The sequence below is a fragment of the Arabidopsis lyrata genome (assembly GCF_000004255.2).
Source record: "Arabidopsis lyrata subsp. lyrata unplaced genomic scaffold ARALYscaffold_7, whole genome shotgun sequence".
Taxonomy (NCBI): Eukaryota; Viridiplantae; Streptophyta; class Magnoliopsida; order Brassicales; family Brassicaceae; genus Arabidopsis; species Arabidopsis lyrata.
The window spans coordinates 6,379,410-6,397,803 of record NW_003302549.1 but is presented as its reverse complement, the minus strand read 5'-3'; the positions used below and the strand labels follow the sequence as shown (position 1 = coordinate 6,397,803).

General features: G+C 38.7%; 6 protein-coding genes across 8 annotated transcripts; 2 read left to right on the top strand and 4 right to left on the bottom strand.

Annotated features, from left to right (window-relative positions):
• The first annotated feature begins 115 nt into the window (after positions 1–115).
• LOC9303596 (protein disulfide-isomerase 5-4) lies at positions 116–4,808 on the top strand. The gene is made up of 15 exons (XM_002869534.2): positions 116–356; positions 807–897; positions 1,036–1,130; positions 1,373–1,430; positions 1,718–1,902; positions 2,021–2,078; positions 2,445–2,485; positions 2,560–2,634; positions 3,177–3,233; positions 3,331–3,397; positions 3,518–3,661; positions 3,759–3,980; positions 4,067–4,219; positions 4,323–4,400; positions 4,488–4,808. Exons 1-15 carry the CDS (start codon positions 316–318, stop codon positions 4,563–4,565), a joined length of 1,443 nt encoding a protein of 480 aa, XP_002869580.1. The 5' UTR covers positions 116–315; the 3' UTR covers positions 4,566–4,808.
• A 238-nt stretch (positions 4,809–5,046) lies between these two features.
• On the bottom strand, positions 5,047–6,301 carry LOC9305651 (60S ribosomal protein L14-2). Its single transcript, XM_002867477.2, has 5 exons — positions 6,207–6,301; positions 5,886–5,987; positions 5,533–5,662; positions 5,353–5,465; positions 5,047–5,258 (listed from the first exon to the last, which is right to left on the bottom strand). Exons 1-5 carry the CDS (start codon positions 6,207–6,209, stop codon positions 5,202–5,204), a joined length of 405 nt encoding a protein of 134 aa, XP_002867523.1. The 5' UTR covers positions 6,210–6,301; the 3' UTR covers positions 5,047–5,201.
• Positions 6,302–6,413: 112 nt separating this feature from the next.
• On the top strand, positions 6,414–9,965 carry LOC9303595 (TBC1 domain family member 15). 2 transcript variants are annotated; one of them, XM_021017829.1, is made up of 11 exons: positions 6,414–6,982; positions 7,540–7,635; positions 7,718–7,821; positions 7,947–8,086; positions 8,179–8,277; positions 8,368–8,490; positions 8,581–8,669; positions 8,784–8,889; positions 8,972–9,069; positions 9,163–9,507; positions 9,603–9,965. In XM_021017829.1, exons 1-11 carry the CDS (start codon positions 6,893–6,895, stop codon positions 9,612–9,614), a joined length of 1,302 nt encoding a protein of 433 aa, XP_020873488.1. In that variant the 5' UTR covers positions 6,414–6,892; the 3' UTR covers positions 9,615–9,965. The 2 variants fall into 2 exon arrangements, with proteins under 2 accessions (XP_020873488.1, XP_020873487.1); XM_021017828.1 differs by lacking the exon at positions 9,603–9,965 and having other exon boundaries at positions 9,163–9,543.
• A 225-nt stretch (positions 9,966–10,190) lies between these two features.
• LOC9303594 (COBRA-like protein 11) lies at positions 10,191–12,851 on the bottom strand. Its single transcript, XM_002867476.2, has 4 exons — positions 12,061–12,851; positions 11,812–11,957; positions 11,389–11,721; positions 10,191–11,302 (listed from the first exon to the last, which is right to left on the bottom strand). The coding sequence occupies exons 1-4, from the start codon at positions 12,728–12,730 to the stop codon at positions 10,343–10,345; spliced, it is 2,109 nt and encodes a 702-aa protein (XP_002867522.2). The 5' UTR covers positions 12,731–12,851; the 3' UTR covers positions 10,191–10,342.
• Positions 12,852–13,709: 858 nt separating this feature from the next.
• On the bottom strand, positions 13,710–16,258 carry LOC9303593 (DDRGK domain-containing protein 1). Of its 2 annotated transcripts, none has more exons than XM_021017981.1 (9): positions 16,091–16,258; positions 15,866–15,992; positions 15,685–15,790; positions 15,222–15,337; positions 14,931–15,032; positions 14,680–14,838; positions 14,403–14,459; positions 14,277–14,313; positions 13,710–14,109 (listed from the first exon to the last, which is right to left on the bottom strand). In XM_021017981.1, exons 2-9 carry the CDS (start codon positions 15,983–15,985, stop codon positions 13,898–13,900), a joined length of 909 nt encoding a protein of 302 aa, XP_020873640.1. In that variant the 5' UTR covers positions 15,986–15,992; positions 16,091–16,258; the 3' UTR covers positions 13,710–13,897. The 2 variants fall into 2 exon arrangements, with proteins under 2 accessions (XP_020873640.1, XP_020873641.1); XM_021017982.1 differs by having other exon boundaries at positions 15,866–16,001; positions 16,091–16,224.
• A 174-nt stretch (positions 16,259–16,432) lies between these two features.
• Positions 16,433–18,394, bottom strand: LOC9305650 (protein translation factor SUI1 homolog 1). Its single transcript, XM_021018168.1, has 5 exons — positions 18,209–18,394; positions 17,449–17,529; positions 17,003–17,208; positions 16,780–16,833; positions 16,433–16,704 (listed from the first exon to the last, which is right to left on the bottom strand). Exons 2-5 carry the CDS (start codon positions 17,483–17,485, stop codon positions 16,660–16,662), a joined length of 342 nt encoding a protein of 113 aa, XP_020873827.1. The 5' UTR covers positions 17,486–17,529; positions 18,209–18,394; the 3' UTR covers positions 16,433–16,659.

Below are 18,394 nucleotides of genomic sequence, written 5' to 3'. Positions count from 1 at the left end.
CATTGTAAATTCAAACTTGTGTATTGTTTGTTGCACATTCGTTTGCAGTCTTGCGCCGAATATAGAGATATAATAAATGGGTTTGATAGAAACATGCGAGAACTGAGAAGGTCCTAATTCGCTTTAATAAAAGTATTTGGGTCAAATGGGAAATGGAGTCAAAGCAGAGGGGGCTAGTGTTGTAATTTAGTAAATTGTTGAGGAGTTTCAAATCTGAACGCTGAAGATAAATCACAAGGGAGGTGCTTCGTCCTCGGAGCTTTGAGAACTAGCCAAGCAGTTCTTGTTTCTCAGTTGACTCCTTCTCCGACGATAATGGTGTCCACGAGCAAGATCAAATCCGTTGATTTCTATAGGTTTCTTTCTTTGTTTGCTTGTGTATTCGTTTCCTAGATTCCTCCAGCTTCCTTCTCCTGTTACATAGATTTCGAATTTCCTCGATCTAGGCAGTGACAGGATTTGTAGTGATAGTTTACTCTGAATTTTACTTGGGGAGTATCTTCATTTTCTGGATTTTCTTGCTCATTAGTGATAGGGTTTAGCTGTGAACAGGCGATCCTGAAGTTGTAGGTTTTTTTATGTGCATTGTCAAGTTGTCATTTTATCTTAGTGAAATTGGACTGTCAAAAGTGTTTTATTATCTGGGGTTTAAGATCATCATTAGTCACTTCGATTTCGTTTTTTTTTTTGCTAAGTTTAGATTTTTGGGGAAATTGTTTCGAAGTTCCATAGAATCTGAGATTTGTGATTCTGGACGATAATGCTAGAAATTTCATATATATTCTTTGGAATTTCTGTGCCTGCAGGAAAATCCCGAGGGATTTGACAGAAGCGTCTCTGTCTGGTGCTGGATTGTCCATTATAGCAGCCCTCTCTATGATATTTTTATTTGGAATGGTAAGTTTGGACTTGCTGGTTTTGACCATTCTGTGGCGTTGTTCAAGTTTCATTTTATCGTTAATTTTGATAAATGCTCAATTTGTTACTATTAGCAAAAATGAATGTTATTTTGATTTTGCAAGTTTCATATTACAGGAATTGAATAATTATTTGGCTGTCAGCACTTCCACATCGGTCATTGTTGATAGGAGCGCTGACGGAGACTTCTTGCGCTTAGATTTTAACATAAGGTACATTATACTCAACTTTGTTTCTCAATACAAATCTTATAGTTTCAATATTCTAACAGGTTAAAGAGTGTATGTATAATGTTACTCTTCTGTATGATAGAACGTTATGTTATCTTGTGCAACCATTGTTTGTTGAGTGCATACCTTATCTCTTCAGAATGTCATGTGTGGCCCAATCAAAGTCATGCAAAGTTCAGCATCTATCTGATTGCTAACCAGATACAGATTCTATTTTTTGGCAGCTTCCCGTCACTTTCATGTGAATTCGCATCTGTGGATGTCAGTGACGTATTAGGAACTGTAAGTTTGGTTTCATAATTTGTTCATTTTAAGTCTCTATCTTTTTCCTATTGCTCTTGAAAATTCTTTGTTTTTAAAGTATTTAAATTTCTGTCATGTACGTCCAACAAGTTTGGACTGTACAATATTTTCTTTTAAGGGAAATCCGAAAATGTCAAACTGTGAAAGATAGTCTATCGTATATGTGGGCTTTGAAATTAATGTTATTCTTTCTGAACATTTGTCCATTAGGTCACCCAAAATTATCGGTTGTTCCCTCTCCTGATTTTGCTAACTTTTGTTTTCAGAACAGGCTAAATGTAACAAAGACAATTCGGAAGTTTTCTATTGATTCGAATATGAGACCCACTGGTTCTGAGTTTCACGTCGGGGAAGTTTTATCGCTCATTAATCATGGAGATGAAACTGGTGAAGAAGTAGTTGAAGATTCGGTACCACTTACTGGGCGCAACTTTGACACATTTACACATCAGTAAGGAGTTTAAGTCTGTATTGTGCATTTTATACGTACATACAAAAATACTAGGAATGTATTTCTAGTAAGTACTTGTTTGCTTCTGGTGACAACATATGAAGCATACATTTTGCAGATTTCCAATCTTGGTTGTTAATTTCTATGCTCCGTGGTGCTATTGGTGTAATCTCCTGGTAACTCCCTTATCTTCTGTCTTCGTCTCCTACAAATTCTAGATGTCACAGCATATTTTCCGTCCAGAAGCATATTTTGGTGCCTGTTGGCAAGGGTTATATGACTCATATTAGCCTTCTCACTTGAGGAAATTCTACATGTTTGGTGCCTTAGACGCGCTAATATTGCAATTTACAGTAACTCAGTCAATCTTTCCTGTAGTCTTAATAATTTCCTCATGGAAAGACTAGACTTATCTAAGGATCAATTTGATATTGAATATCAAACTTATGAAGTAGACTAGTATCTGGTGATATTTATGCACAATAAAGTGATAATTTTGCTGATCTTTACGCGAAGACTCTAACTTTAGTCTCCATTGTCAGAAACCATCATGGGAGAAAGCAGCGAAACAAATAAAAGAGAGGTATGCCATTACACTCTCTCTAGAGAAAGAATATGTGATACTATTTCTCCTTATAACTTTTTTGTTTTTGGTAGATATGATCCAGAAATGGACGGACGTGTTATTTTGGCAAAAGTTGACTGCACCCAAGAAGGTGATCTCTGTCGGAGGTATATCCTATCACATTTTATCTGGTTTTCCATCCTGACTTCTTAAGCTACTAAACTTAACTAATATCCACTACAATGCAAAAAGTAATAACCAAGAGAAGCTATTAGAGTCCTTTCCACCGAATATGTCATTTGAATTTGTGCAAAAAAATTTGAATTGAAACTGTAGGGTCTTCAAGAGTGTGGGCTAATATGCCAGTAATGTATTGGTGACTATGTGGATATGAGGTGTCGTTAACTCATTTGTCTGTAACTTAAGTCTAAGATGCATTTTCTATTCGTAAATAGAGGGAGGGATTGTCAGTTACTTTATAAGTTTGTATTGGCTTCGTATAAACACCCTTTTTTTATGTAATATATTAGCATGTACCTCGTCAAAAGATAGTTATGGTCAAACCAAAAAAAAAAAGACATACCATACATAGGGAAAGATGTAAGAACATGAATGAAAAAACATATTCCCGGTTTACCATTATGATTTCAAAGGGTCAGCCTCTTATTTAGCTCCAGGCTCAGAAATGTCCTCTGCGAATAATATCCAGGAATCACATACAAGGGTATCCATCCATTCGTATTTTCCGCAAAGGCAGTGATCTTAAGTAAGAGAAAGTTTAATTGTTCATCTAATGCATGACCATCATTTACTGGATTCTCCTAAAATTTATTTTCTCCTCTTTTCTTTCCTTTGCTTAATAGGGATGACAATGCACACCACGACCATGAATCCTACTATGGAGATCGTGATACGGAAAGCTTAGTGAAGGTAGCTGTTGGTCTAAGTTTCTTTTCAACTTCTATTCCGTGCCCCTTAGAAAAGTTAGACTAGAGTCACTGTTTGCGCCTCATTGGTAGCTTGTTTCTGAATATTTTCCTTCTCCTATAGATGGTGGTTAGTGTGGTTGAACCAATCCATCTAGAGCCCCATAATCTAGCATTGGAGGACAAATCAGACAATTCATCGAGAACTCTAAAAAAGGCACCTTCTACAGGAGGATGTCGAATTGAAGGATACATACGTGTAAAGAAGGTAAGCATTTGAATGGGAGAAACTACTATTGCTTTGTCTGTCTGGCTTTTTTGACCGCTCAAACACTTTAATAGTTACTACTATATGGTCATTGCAGGTTCCAGGCAACTTAATGGTTTCAGCTCGCTCGGGATCTCATTCCTTTGATTCTTCTCAGATGAATATGTCCCATGTTGTTAACCATCTATCATTTGGGCAGAGGATTATGCCTCAGAAATTTTCTGAGTTAAAGCGCTTGTCACCTTATCTCGGCCTAAGCCATGACCGTTTGGACGGCCGGCCCTTCATAAACCAACGCGATCTCGGCCCAAATGTTACCGTAAGTTTGTATAACTCAGAAAATAGTATTCAAATCGTCTAATTATGCTTTCTAGCATGCTTTAAGGTGTTGTTTTCCATGGACAGATCGAGCATTATCTTCAAATAGTAAAGACTGAGGTAGTGAAAAGCAATGGACAGGCATTGGTTGAGGCGTATGAGTACACAGCACATAGCAGCGTTGCTCATAGTTACTATTTACCAGTTGCCAAGTTTCACTTTGAGCTATCACCGATGCAGGTAGGCTTCAACATTTTCTTTTACTGCCTTACTCACATATGTGTGGGATGGTAAGGTGGGGCAAAATTACACTCTGCTTATCTTTCTCTTTGTTTCTATGCAGGTTCTCATAACGGAAAACTCCAAGTCCTTCTCACATTTCATCACCAACGTATGCGCCATTATCGGTGGTGTCTTCACGGTTAGTAAAGAAGTTTGAAAGCCTCTTCTTCTTGTTACTATTCATTAATGTATTCCCATATGACTCTGTGTGTTTGCCTCTTTTCAGGTGGCCGGAATCTTGGATTCTATTCTCCACCACTCCATGACACTGATGAAAAAGATAGAACTTGGTAAAAACTTCTGAAGCTCTCCTAAGGGTTTTATTTCGTTTTCCTCTGTAACGAGTCAGAAAGTTTTGCCATATATACACAACCAGACGTCACCAAAATAATTCAGTTATATTTTCGCAAACTGTTGTCCTTTTGAACATATATAAGTATTAGCGATGTCTCTGAAGTCTTTGGGAGTTTTAGTAAAACAAATTGTTATCACTTAAATCAGGGGAATTTACTTCCAAATTCCAATAACAAAATACAGCTTCTTGTGTGTTAGTTCGTTCCAATAACTTCAACTTTCAACGTTTGAAACTAGACTTGTGAAGGTCCTTCCCCATCCTCTACTAACTTACGTTAAGTATGTACCAATTGTAAAAGAAAATCTTGTTCTTGTAACAATTATGAGTTCTCTTCAAACTAATGGTTAGTTTAGTTAGCTTAGCTTGATTCAATTTTAAGCTTGGTATCGAAACTTAACATAGAACCATAGAAAAGAAAGTAAGACTAAGATCAAAAGAACAAAAACTTTGAGTTTTTCAAACAAGGTTTCAAACTTGAATAACGTCGGATAATAGAGCACATACTGATGATGATAGTTCCAAAAACACTAATTTCCGAATCCAAAATTAAAAAAGAAAGACAACAGAATTGTAGATAATATTTGATCAGGCAGTGATCTCCTTCTTGAGTTTTGCAAGCTCTTGCCTGACAACACCAGCTTTCTGCAAACAAACAAAAAAGCCATTAGCATTTCAGTTCTAACATAAACCAACACGACCACAGATTTTCCCACATCTGACAATTTAACACACTGACCTTGATCTTGGCCAACATGATCTTGAACCTATCAAAATCATTGAGGTTAGCCCTACGTTTCTGCACGATAAGCTTCCTACCCCATGAGCTCTTCTCCCACTTGTTCTTCACATCTGCAAGACTTTCCGGTTTAGATTGGAACACTTGACAAATTCAAACACTACATTGCACAGTACTCACCAGCCTTGTCCATTGCCTCAATCAAAGCCTTCTTCTTTGGCACTCGGTTGATGGCAATCACGATATCGGTAAGAGACAACCTCTTGAAGTTCATCTGGATCCTCTCCATATCAGGGGCGTCCACCAAAGCCTAAATGACGAGAACATAATCAGAACTCAATAGCACCAAGTCAATATATTAAGCCCCAACAATCACCAAGGAAATGCAATCGGCTCCAATCAATGATTCAACCAAATATGCAACCAAAGTCTCAAGCTAAATCAAAATTTTCCTTAATAAAACAATTTACCGAATCAAACACAGTAAGATTGCGGAATCTAGCAGTAAAATAGCTGAAATGAAATGAACTTACTCTGTTCTGGTCAACAACGTCGACGATAACGACGAGCTTTCCATGATCTTCGCCGTAGTTCACAAGTGCTACTCTCCCGATCTCAACGTACCTCTTGAAAACCTGAACAACCACCACAAAATATTAAATCTCAACCCTTTGGTCTCTGTCTAATACACAAACGCGACTTGATTGAAAACATCTAAAGCCTAATCCCCACCAAAAAGATCTAGAAGACAGAAATCAGAAATGTGCTATGAACACGAGCTAAAGCAGGAGATAATAACGTATAACACAGACGAACAAACCAAGATATAAGCTCAGGCAGAAAGTATATCTCACCATTTTCGCCGCCGGTAGATTGGAAGGTCTCTAAGCTCCGAGTGTAAATGTAGACGAGCGACAGCAGAGGAAGAAAGCGCTTAGGTTTTGCAATATATATACCATCATTTTTAGGGTTTGGTATTTTTGATATTAGTAAATAAATATCAAAAAGGCCCAACATGATAAGATCCACAAACATTAGCTACCCATGAGGACTAAAAGCCCAATATAGAAAATCAATAACACGGCGTCGTTTTATGTTGGATATTTTTGGGAAACGAATGAATGAAAAAAAGACTCTCTGTGTCTCTCTCTCTATGTGGGAGAAGATAGAGAGAAGTGATGGAGGAACTCCGTTATTTGTGGGCAACAACTATTGTGTAATGAGACCAGCTCATCAATCATCATCTCCAGAAAAAGAATGATACAAGAAACTTAGTTGATAGATAGACACGACAAAAAAATAAATATACGAAGACAGAAAGAAAGAAACACAAAAAGTTTCTGTCTTTAGACTCCGATCCACTAAGCTCCAAGCTGGGTCCTCCTTAAATTCTCAAAAAAAATTTCCCTAAATATCTTTTAATTTCTTCATTAATCGTTGATCGATCTTTTGAGTTTTGAGGGGATCCCGATCCACTGTATCTGGTTTCCTCTGGATTTTTTCCTTGGTTGTTTTTTTCCCGGGAAAAAAGTTTGATAGAATGTGGGGAGGCGCAGCTGAGCCAGCAGATTCTTATTACCAAGTTCGTCCCGAGTGCACCGATGTCCCCAAGACCAGATTCAGAATCAAGGTTACCACCTCTTCCGATGCATTCATCCTCATTTTGCTTCTTCGTTGGTGATTGCACTTGTCCCTCTTGTGAATTTGTTTGATTCTGTAAGATCGATCGCCTCATCAGCTTAGCGTTTGATTTCTCCTTGAACGAAAGTTATTGCCATTGTTATGCTCAGAAATCTGTTTCCTACTTAGGACATATTGATCTTAGGAGCTGTTTAAGGCTCTCTAATCTATTCTTGATCTCGTTGGATCTTTTCTCAGTAGCATCACATGATTGTTTAGTGAGATTGTCACTTTTTCCTGAAAGAAGCTTGAGGGGATTTAACTTCTCGACTCCAGGAAGATACATATAACACAGGAAGATAGGTTATGTGCTTCATTGCTACTATGTTGGTACTAGATTGAATCATTTTCTCTGGTTGAACCTTAACATTACAGGCCAGAAAAGCCTGTATCATTCCATGTCTTGTGGTCATAACTAATGTATCATGAATAATTGCATCATGTTGGGGCCATGAATTTCTTGCTTTGTTGCTGACAACACGGGTCAATTTTATGATGTTTGTGCAGCCTGGCAAAACTCTAAGTGTAAGAAAATGGCGGGCTGTATTTGTACAAGAAGGGTCTCTCGATATTGGCAAGACTCTAAGACGAATCCGAAGAGGGGTATGTTAGTTTGAATAAGTCTTTGTCACAACTCATTTATCGTTTCATTTGTTACTTTAATTCCTTTACAATCAATCTGTAGGGAATCCATCCATCAATTAGAGGCGAAGTATGGGAATTCCTACTTGGTTGTTATGACCCGATGAGCACATTCGAAGAAAGAGAGCAAATTCGGCAACGCAGAAGGTAGATTTTTGTCCACATTTCCTCTATATATGTATCACATTTGGCATAACTACATGGTTATTACTTTTAATTCATAAACCATCAATTCAGTTTTGTGAATCCTACCGCTACTTCTCTTCTGTCAGACTGCAGTATGCTTCTTGGAAGGAGGAGTGTAAGCAAATGTTTCCTGTCATTGGAAGTGGAAGATTTATGACCGCACCTGTAATTTCTGAAAATGGCCAACCCAACTATGATCCTCTTGTACTTCAGGAAATAAATTTAGGTAAAATTTTGCCTTTCTATAACGGAAATTTTAATGTTGAACTCTACATAAACTTGTAATAGGCATTTGAAGTATTCATGTGGGTTTCTCAGGTACAAACTCAAATGGTTCAGATTTTTTTAAAGAGCTCACCAGTCGTGGACCTCTCGATAAGAAAGTTACCCAGTGGCTACTAACACTTCACCAGATAGGTTAGTGACTGGTCATGGCTTCCTCTATCAGCGGCTAGACTATACTGAATATCTGCTGGTTCACTCAGTTGCTTAATTTATATTTTTCAGGTCTTGATGTGAACCGTACAGACAGGGCCTTGGTATTTTATGAGAAAAAGGAGAACTTATCGAAGCTCTGGGATATTCTGTCTATTTACGCCTGGATAGACAACGATGTCGGGTATTGTCAAGGTAAAACCGAATGTGTATATCATTGTATAATTTGTTTGAAAACCAGTTTTACTTGAGAAATTCTTATCTATGTACTCGTGCTCTGATCAGGAATGAGTGATCTTTGTTCCCCAATGATTATTCTTCTTGAAGACGAAGCTGATGCCTTTTGGTGTTTTGAACGGCTTATGCGTCGATTGGTACTTACCTTATGCATATTCTCAATGTATTTGTGTTTTTGATATGGACTGTTTACATCTATCTCTCTGCAATCAGGATGTATTAAACGTGTTTTATTTTTTCGAATTGAAAAGCGAGGAAATTTCCGTAGCACCGGGAGATCTGTTGGAGTTGAAGCTCAACTTACTCATTTGTCTTCGATTACTCAGATTGTTGACCCCAAACTTCACCAACATCTAGGTACTACTACTACTACTACTGCAATTTCTTTGCCTATATGTATATATCCAGCGGTTAATCGAGCTGTGAGTCATAAATGCAGATAAACTGGGGGGAGGTGACTATCTCTTTGCTATTCGGATGCTAATGGTTCAATTCCGAAGAGAATTCTCATTTTGCGACTCTCTGTACCTTTGGGAGGTAATGATTGATTTTTGTGTCTCACTGTCTCTTATATGTATAATAGTCTTTTTCTTTCTTGGATTGATCTCATGCCAAACCCTATTCCTCCAGATGATGTGGGCCCTCGAGTATGACCCCGATCTTTTTTACGTATATGAGGCACATCAATGCGGGAGTGAGAAAACCGAAGGGTTAAAAGGTAAACCGAAGTCAATTAAGCAATGTGGAAAGTATGAGAGGCAAAACATGAGGAATGGAGGGAAAAGTGCGGAAGGTCCTTTGCCTATATCGGTATTTCTAGTGGCCAGTGTCTTGAAAGACAAGAGTTATAAGCTAATGACTGAAGCTCGTGGACTTGACGATGTTGTTAAGATACTTAACGACATGACTGGGAACTTGGATGCCAAGAAAACATGTTCTGGGGCCATAAAAATTCACAAGAGATATCTAAGAAAGGTTATTTCTATGTTTCTTTGATCTGTCTGGGCTTGTGTCTCTCTCAAAGTTTGGCCTGAAAGTTCTCTCTTCTGTTGTCTTCTCTCTTATTGCAGGCTAAGAAATAGCATTGGTGAACATTCATGATTCTGCTGCTGAATCATGAGAAGCTTTGTGATTTGCTATATTCCACATTTTGATATGAAAAGATCTGGGGAGGAACCGACGCTCTCTATCTTTTTTTTCTAACGATTCTATGGGTGAAAAGTAAGCTGGATGAATCTTGGAGCCTTGAATCACCCTTAATACATATACACATACACACACACACAAGAAAAATATACTTTTTAAGCTGTTCATAAAAGTTGACATTGAATCCCTTTATATACAAACAAACATAAGTTTTTTTTTTTTGTATTTACCAACTGGAAAAATAAACAGAATAAGGAAAGAGACTGTTCTTAAGTTTACAATGATTATTTCTGTTCTAAAAGTCGAAATATTTGAAACTAGGAGTAAGAAGTGTTTCAGGTAATAATATCTGGTTCGTGTTTATTGTACCAGAAACAGAACAAAAAACAGAGGAAATCGGTTTATGAAGTAAAGAAATTGGCGCCCAAATGACTTGCATAATCGTATCCTCAAGAACGAAGCACAATTTTGTAGTAAAGGCCAAGAGTGTAATAATAACTAATAAGGGAGAATCAATCTGCATTAGTTCCTCTCGATTATATATACAAGTTTCTTGGTCAACCAAAACTGTGAATAGAGAGATACATATACAAAACGTTCTCTTCAAGTTTCTTGATCATGGCATGGCTAAACAAAAATCAATTTACATAATTAACTAAAGCATCTACACACCGGTTAAAAAGCGATCAGTGATCGCAAGAACTGTTGTGATCGCGAGAAGAATCGAGGGCAAGAATCGGGTACTGGATAATCTCTTCCCGGAACTCTTTTTAGGGAAATAATTGGGAAGCTCACATTCTTCCCCATTGAAGAAAACTCTTTTAGGAAATCCATCTCCTCCTATGATATTCAAACTCCCCAAATTCTTCTTTTTAAACGAGATAACCGACTGCATTTTCCCGGGAATCTGCGGGTCTCTTGCAGGATTCGTTCCGTTTGTGATACCAATCAAGTAGTTCATACCGGGAAGTCCTTGGAAGAAAATGGTCTGGTTCTTTGGTGGAACTCTTGATCCATTGAAGGAGTAAATATTCTCATACCCTAAACCAGCTTTGCCTAAATCCAATGCCCCAAACCAATCCTCCACTGCATTATTCCCCCAGTTAAACAACGTTACTCGCGCGGACCACCCATTACCGTAATCCGAGTTAAGATGCCAGTTTAAGCTGATTCCACAGTTGTCAGGACAAGGAAGCTTCTTTGGAACAGCCATGTGCTTCTGCTTTGCCCATACTTTTGCCTTGAGTGTCCGGTTATCAAACGGTACCAAGAGCGTGTCTGGAGGGAGGAGAAGCGGTCGGGCATTGGCGTTGCAAGTGTCGGTATCTATATCTTTGCAGCCGCAAGCGCAGGTGTTACAAGGAATGGCTGAGTCGTTGTAGAAGGCTGAGAAAGAGACGCAGCAACGTGCAGCTTTTGGTTTAGGCTTGGTTATGTTGCAGATGACTTGCCAGCTGGCGATAGCGTAGGTTGTGGCTTGGAGACCGCTAGGGTCAGGGAACGGGGTCGCGTCTACCCGTATAGGTGGTCCGCATTTGTACTGCGGATTCACTATACCGTCAATTTTCCAGTTTCGAGGAGGAAAGAATGCTGTTCTGTTCTGATCAGGTGGCACCTTATACACCTAAACCAAACATCAAAACCGGTTTAATAGTCTTTACGCCTAAATTTAGTCACCAAAAACTATAAATGGTACGTTTTGAGGCAAACCTGTAACTGGAAAATGGCTTTGGATTTAGAAGGATCCATGTGAGTGGGCAAAAGAGTACCATTCTTGCAGCAGAAAGGCAATTTCCCGGTGACATTATCGTCTTTTCTCTCAGCCGGTAAATCTTTGATAATTGGTTTCTTCTGGCAATTAGCAACCTGGGAGAAATCAAGATCCCCGTAGAACTGTCCCGCCTTGCTGCTTAAGCATTCCAACGTGTTTTTCTCGGCCGCGTAGGCTCCACGCATCGAGTAGATGAACTCTCCTCGCATCCACTCCCATGTCAAGTTCCAATGGTCCAACCGTCCCAGCGGGCTAGTGTTATCGATAGTCACCTGTCCAAAACAAATCAATTTTGGATTACTTTATGTATATATGAATCTCTCGAGGTTATATTGATACAATTGATGGATCCGGCGACTCACCTGCGCCATGTAGCTGCTAGCATAGGCTTGAAGAACGTCGTAGATTATATTCAGGTCACCGTGTTGTCTAGGCATGAACTTGGTTTTCAACTTTTCTTTAGCTTTAAACTTTGGGTTCCTCTTGCAGCAAACTTGCATTGTATCACCTGCCGATGAAAACATACCAAACAAATCGAAAAACCGATCATGACCTATTGTTTCTTCCCGGACAAGAAATTAAGGGTTTTTTCATGAGTTAGGTCTCGTTACCTTTAGAAGTAGCTGCAGGACATTGCCATCCATCGTTTGTGAGCTTGATGGTTTTCGGCATTGGCGTAGCCGTACCTTTCCCGCCGAAAACCGTTCCGGTTATCTCGATATTGGTTGAGATCTGAGTGTAATCGCCAGCTGTCAGGATTGAGGTCTTTAGATCCGTGTTCGGAGACCCTATAAACGTAGTCCCGTTGGTTGCATCGACAGGAAAGTCACCGTCAGATGAGACAGCTCCGGTCGCGGAAACGATGATCTCTCTGTGATGAAACCCTACGAACATTTGCCAACCTTTGACCTCTTCGATACCGGTGTTCACGATCATGGCCGTTGATTTAAACGACCAAGCTTGAGCCGTCGCGTTTGTGGTGCGAGGATACAACTTTTCGCGGCCGCCGGAACTGTAAGACATGTAAACTCCGTTGCAACGGGCAAGGCCTGGCGGTGGAGTATCATCCTTCTTTGGTTCATCGTAGTCTTGAGCCAATGATAATGTCGGAAACTGAAGATTGATCAGAGGTAATAGAAGGAGAAGGAGGTTTAGATGGACGTAAGGTATCTTCTTCATCTCTATCGTGTTTCCCAAGTTTCTTAGGACGCAAGAAAGAGAAAACAGAGAAGAAGAGAGAAATTGGTAATAAAACTTAAGCGAATTAGAGAGGCAGAGCATAACGGTTTCTCTCCCTCTAGTTTTTCCCTGTTTCTCCGGAGAAACAGAGATAATACAAAAGAGAACAAAATAATAACGTAAATCAATAAATGTATACGTACTACTAGTTTCTTTATTATTTTTTTATATATTTTACCGAAAATCTGGATTAGACAAACCGCATATTCCTAAGTTAATTCATTAGAAAATTTGTATGAAAGTTTTTACAAAAATTCCGCTTACCAAGATAAGCAACCATGATCTTATTCTTACACAAGACTTGTGTGAACACCTTGTTGGCACAAACATTGTTTAAGGTGAGATCTCAGAATCTAGTTATATGGGTCAGATTCAACGAGAAGCGCGAGTAGTATTTGTTTGGAAATGTGGTTGGACGAAATTGGTTCACGAGAACCAGTTAAAAGATGGAAAATACTTGACTTAATGGTGGCTCCGAAATTGTTGACGGCTACATACATAACTACATAAGTCTCTTAAAGCAAACGAGTGTTTGATTACCAGCAAAAAATAAGAGTTTAAGCAATTAAGGTTATGTTAACCACACAAAATGAAGCAGACAAGTGAACAAACTCTTTTTCCATCCTTGACAAGAAACTTATTCAAGAAAATTCTCTGGGTACAGAAACCCAAAGAGAGTTTATGCGCTGCCACTGGTATGTGCTTCCTCGTTTCTTCAAAGTTTATACGCATAAAGAAAGAATCTTACTGTCAACTCAATTCACAGGCTAAACTTTAGAGAATCGTGGAAGCACACACCAATGGCACGCATGGAAGATACAGGAACCACGAGAGAGAGAGAGATATGGTGGTTGTGAGAATGGAGTTAGAAATAAATAAAAGAAGAGGAATTTAAGTTTGCAGACACAGAGTACACCCATTGTTTTGTGATCTACCAACACCATCCATTTCTTTTGTGTTTATTTTATTTTTAATGGTAAGACAGACGATGTAAATAAAATTTAATGGTAAGACAAACAACAAATTTAACATATGGATGATATATAAGATTATATATTTTCATGTACTGTATATGGATGCAAGCCTAAGGATCTCAAACTATTGTAGTAAAAAAGAAGAAGGTATATGACCCAAACACCATCATGTTGCAGTGACTCCCTAAGGCTTTAACTCTTGTTTATGACAAACGATTTTACCCGAGAAACACAACTAAGAAACTGAGATCTCTTCCATGCCGCTAATTTCTTCGGTCAGCTGATGCTGTACTTTGGGCTCCAAGTCGATGAACTGGTTTGACTTGCTTGCTAGATGTGAGATACTAACTCTCCCTTGACGTTTGATGTAATCCGCAACCGCATTCATCTCTTCCATTGATATGTAAATGTATTTCCCTCTATCATCCATGACCCCCGAGAGCCGTCCTGAATAAAAGAGAAGGGTTTCAGATCTTAAACGTGTCCCATTACGGTTTCACATCAGTTTCTCATCTGCTTATTCATATAGCTTCGGGCTTACTATACCCATAGCAGATTACAGACTACAAGATGAGATGAATGCGGAATGCTATATTGGACAGAGAGAATATTACCAATGCTCTCCAAAGAGGCGATCCTGTTGATGCATTCCTAAGAAGACCAACAGTTGAATCAGACTTGAAAACCATGACAAAATGTATTCATTTATTTTCCACATAGAATATGTAGCCAGATGATACCTGAGTTCGTAGATGAAATTCTGCAGCGAGATCTTCAAGTGGAACACATTTCTGTTTCTGCAATCACATCACACAGCAAAAGGAAGGCTCAACATGTCGGTACATTCATAGGGCTGAGACAACATTTCATTTGCATCTATACTTTATTGTTAATTTGTTTCATTCGCAACATTTGTACCTATAATTTATTCTTAGCTTGTTTATATTCGCAGAAAAACGATTAGAATCGGAGATCAAAAAGTCTTTGGTAAAGGGTTATTCAAGATAGATAATATACCTTTATGTATTCAACAAATTCTGAAAGCAAATCTTGATTTCCACCTTGCACTTCCTCTGTAGTACCTTCAGCATCAACTGAAAATTCCCCTTTCCATTTGTCAAACTCTAACGCAGCTGCCTCTTCTTCCTTGGCTTGTCGCGCTTTTTCTTCTTCTTCCTACACAACAATGTCACAATTCGCCAAGCCCAGTATATAAAAAGCAGGAAGCCTAAAACAAAACGAAATCTGAAATAAATTAATTGACCCACCAACTTCCGCTCTTCTGCCTCGCGCTCTTCATCCTTCTTCCTCCGCATTTCTGCATACCAATCTTGTTTTGTATTCCTTGACTCGCGTGTAGCTTCCTCAGCCTTTACTCGACAATAAGAACAGAACTTAATCAGGAAAGTCTTGCCAAAAAGGGATGTACTATTCCGAGCTCAAAACAAAATGCTCTATCCTTAAGTTAACATCTTACTGATATTCCTAGAATTTCTCATCCTTAATCATACCAAAAATTCTAATAGAAGAAGTAAGCAGAAATAGAGAATGTTGGTCACCTGTCTTTGTGCTTCCCGCTCTTGTCGCTTCTTCTCTTTCTTCTTTGATGCTCTGGCTTGAGATCCACCAGCTTCATCTTCATCTTCATCTTCATCTTCACTCCCACTGACGTTTTCTGTTTCACATATACCCAAGGAATTATTCCAAAGCCAATAGTTCACCTAATTCCAAGCCGCTTCTAATCTTAAACTACATTCACAGCAAGATAGATGACAAAATGAAACTAAAAAAAATTATTGACTAATCTTGAATAAAAATGGTTTCTGAGTTCTCACTAGCTAACCAATAACACACCTATTTACATAAGGTTGCCTCAAATTACAAAGATAGCAGAAACTCAATCCTCAAAACTCATCCAGTTGATGCAGCTAAAAACACACACACACACACACACTATTTCGAGAGAATCTGACATAAAAACAACGAAAAAGAGAAACAAAAGCTGTCCTGTCAAATACCAACCTTGAACATTGGATGTAGAGGAGGAGCTAGCACCAGAAGTTGCTGCAGGTCTCCGACGCATCCTACGTCCACCAGTAGCACGTGCCACATTTTCACGAGCCTGAACCTTTCAATTTCACACGAACAACCAACATCAAGCCCCAGATTGATCAAAAATTCAAATCCATTTTCGCATATTTACCTGTGGCGGTTCTGCAACTTGCTCCCGTGATCTAGCATCTCTCCGACGTTTCCAAAAGAACAAAGGAATCACCGCAACTATGAGAATCATTGAGACTATCAAAGCGAAAATCTCCTCCATCTTTTACCTGCGATTTCTAAAGCGGATTTTGAGGAAACTGTAGAGAAAACGCTACTTCGATTACGAATTCAAAGAATATCGATTCAGATTAGTCCAAACTCTAACCTAATTGCGTTTTCCAAATTCTCTTATCTTTAACCTAAAATCGTCTTCCCCGAGGATTTTGCAGAGCTCCACTTTTTGGACTCGATAGAGAAGACAAGCGGTTGGTTCATTCGTAATTTCCTGCGACTTTGAAAACCTCTGGACCCGTCAGAGTATTCAAGTCCTCTGGTCAATGTAATCCATTGGCGATATCAAATTCATATGTTTTTTTTAGCTAAAAAATAGCCTCATGTTTTTGCTTTCATTGAGGTATTATCTGTTTTCCGGATCCAAATTCAGATTGGCACAACACAAGAATAATAATAGTAAAAGTATTGTGTGATCCATCTTGGTAACAAGATATTGAGAGAAGAGGCAAACATTAATAGAGAGAGAATGCTTCATATTACACAAGTAGCATGTGGAAGAAGACGATGATAGTCTCTTAGTATCATACCAAAGATATTTAAAAAAACAACAACAAAAATCACCAACAAGCAATCAAAGAGAAAGGTGAAGATTTGTTTTGGAACTGCACAACACAGTAACGATCCACTTAAACGTCCTAGGGACAATGCAACAGAAGCAGCTCAGAAACCATGGATCTTGATGTTATCTTTCTTCACAAGGCCAGCCTGTTCCATGACAAGTATGAGAAACAAGATCAAGCAACAATCTTTTTTGTTAACCTGTTTGTGTATTTTTTTTACCTGGACTAGGAATGTGGAGACGTTCTTCCTCTGATCGCCTTGAAGCTGAATAACCTGCACATTTTGCACAGTCGCATAAGCAATGGACAGTAGCCAGAGACAGACAGCACATACTGTATATCTATCCCTTTGTTGCACTATTCGAATGGTAACATGCCAATTGCCAACTATACCGACAGTAATTTACCCACATGGATGCACCATGGTGTTTCAAAGCATGTACCTGTCCGAGCTCTGAGTCCTGAACCACAGTTCCGTTGCAGCAAAATTCTTTCTTGAGGTCCTTAAGTATCTTGCTGTAGCTGTACTCTTTCTTTAGCCCCTGGACCGTTGTCAAGCTTTTCCTACCATTCCGCTGCTGGACACGAATGTGAACGTACTCCTTTGTTCCTGCACCTGAGTCCTCAGCATTCGCATCAGCAAACGGGTCTGCAAGCAACACAAAGAAACTGATTAGCTCCTGTCAGTTCCCACATGAGATACGGCAAATCACAACCTGAAGAATCCAAGACTTAAACAAATTTACAAAAGCCCATGTTCCAAATATCAAAATTCAGAACTGCTACCAAACATCTGAAATATGTCTATACGAACTATTGAGACAAATAAGCAAAGTTACTTTGATGTATTATAGATCGAGTTTAAAGCATTGGTATGATTGACACTTACCAAAGGCAGTAGGGACCTGGGAATCAAGTTCAGACATGAAACTTTGTTGATCTGAGGGGCAAACGATAAAGAAGCTGAGACCTGAACAAGAAAGCCAACGTCACAAAAGAATTTGGCACACTCAGAAGGATAAAGCACACATAATAGAAGATGCAAGTATTAAACCACAACGTCCATACAAGCAAAATGATTATTAACTAGGTCTTAGAAAACAGTCAAAGAACTGAAGGAAACACATAACACGATAACAACCAATAAACACACACAATTCCAATACGAGCCATGCTCATCTAGAGACTAATGATACATAAACCAGATGAGAAACTACAACCCCAACTAAGAAACCAACTCCAGAAGTACCATTTGCAACATAAGATTCGAAATGAGCAAGATATCATCTTCATCAAATTGATTCGTCGTCCAAATCCCAGGATTCTAATTAAGCAGATCTAGCTCAATTACATGATTTGACGTTTAATTTTCACAGCAGATCAAAGCAAGATCCAACTTTCTAAAGTCAGCCGCAAATCCGATGAGATCCTAAACAAAATCTCGCGTACAGTCTACAGGGACATTCGTAAACGATATTACCCAGCTGATGAACGAAAACAAATCAATCACAAACTCCAAAATTATGGATCGGAAAATGAAAACAAACTTCACCTCGAAAATACCGAAATCGAAGAAACAGCGAGAAGCAATTCGTGTAATCAGCTTATAAGAACATAACAAACGCGAATAGAAAAAGAACAAATTATACCTGATCCGAAAAGTAGAGTTTCGTGGATCTGATTATCGGAGAAGAGAGAACGAGCTGATGAAACCCTAAATTCGGATAAAGTCTGCAACTTCTGTTTATGAGAGAGGAAGAGGAAAATATATTTTTGTCTCACAGTCTCTTTAGCAACTTTTTATATATATTTTATTTTATGGTTAGAGCTAGGAT

Coding starts and splice junctions, on each gene's coding strand:
- LOC9303595 (XM_021017828.1), top strand. CDS start 6,893: ATGTGGGGAGGCGCAGCTGAGCCAGCAGATTCTTATTACCAAGTTCGT. Junction 8,670..8,783: donor AACGGCTTATGCGTCGATTG/GTACTTACCTTA, acceptor CGAATTGAAAAG/CGAGGAAATTTCCGTAGCAC. Junction 9,070..9,162: donor ACTCTCTGTACCTTTGGGAG/GTAATGATTGAT, acceptor CTATTCCTCCAG/ATGATGTGGGCCCTCGAGTA.
- LOC9303596 (XM_002869534.2), top strand. CDS start 316: ATGGTGTCCACGAGCAAGATCAAATCCGTTGATTTCTATAG. Junction 2,079..2,444: donor GCTATTGGTGTAATCTCCTG/GTAACTCCCTTA, acceptor CTCCATTGTCAG/AAACCATCATGGGAGAAAGC. Junction 3,981..4,066: donor ATCTCGGCCCAAATGTTACC/GTAAGTTTGTAT, acceptor TTCCATGGACAG/ATCGAGCATTATCTTCAAAT.
- LOC9305650 (XM_021018168.1), bottom strand. CDS start 17,485: ATGTCTGAACTTGATTCCCAGGTCCCTACTGCCTTTG. Junction 17,209..17,448: donor CCAGGTCCCTACTGCCTTTG/GTAAGTGTCAAT, acceptor TGTTGCTTGCAG/ACCCGTTTGCTGATGCGAAT. Junction 16,834..17,002: donor AGGACTCAGAGCTCGGACAG/GTACATGCTTTG, acceptor CAAAATGTGCAG/GTTATTCAGCTTCAAGGCGA.
- LOC9305651 (XM_002867477.2), bottom strand. Junction 5,663..5,885: donor ACGTTGTTGACCAGAACAGA/GTAAGTTCATTT, acceptor CTCGTCATTTAG/GCTTTGGTGGACGCCCCTGA. Junction 5,259..5,352: donor TCATGTTGGCCAAGATCAAG/GTCAGTGTGTTA, acceptor GTTTGTTTGCAG/AAAGCTGGTGTTGTCAGGCA.
- LOC9303594 (XM_002867476.2), bottom strand. CDS start 12,730: ATGCTCTGCCTCTCTAATTCGCTTAAGTTTTATTACCAATTTCTCTCT. Junction 11,722..11,811: donor CTAGCAGCTACATGGCGCAG/GTGAGTCGCCGG, acceptor TGTTTTGGACAG/GTGACTATCGATAACACTAG. Junction 11,303..11,388: donor AAGCCATTTTCCAGTTACAG/GTTTGCCTCAAA, acceptor TGTTTGGTTTAG/GTGTATAAGGTGCCACCTGA.
- LOC9303593 (XM_021017981.1), bottom strand. CDS start 15,985: ATGGAGGAGATTTTCGCTTTGATAGTCTCAATGATTCTCATAGTTGCG. Junction 15,338..15,684: donor CTCTACATCCAATGTTCAAG/GTTGGTATTTGA, acceptor TATGTGAAACAG/AAAACGTCAGTGGGAGTGAA. Junction 14,839..14,930: donor AGGCAGAAGAGCGGAAGTTG/GTGGGTCAATTA, acceptor ATTGTTGTGTAG/GAAGAAGAAGAAAAAGCGCG.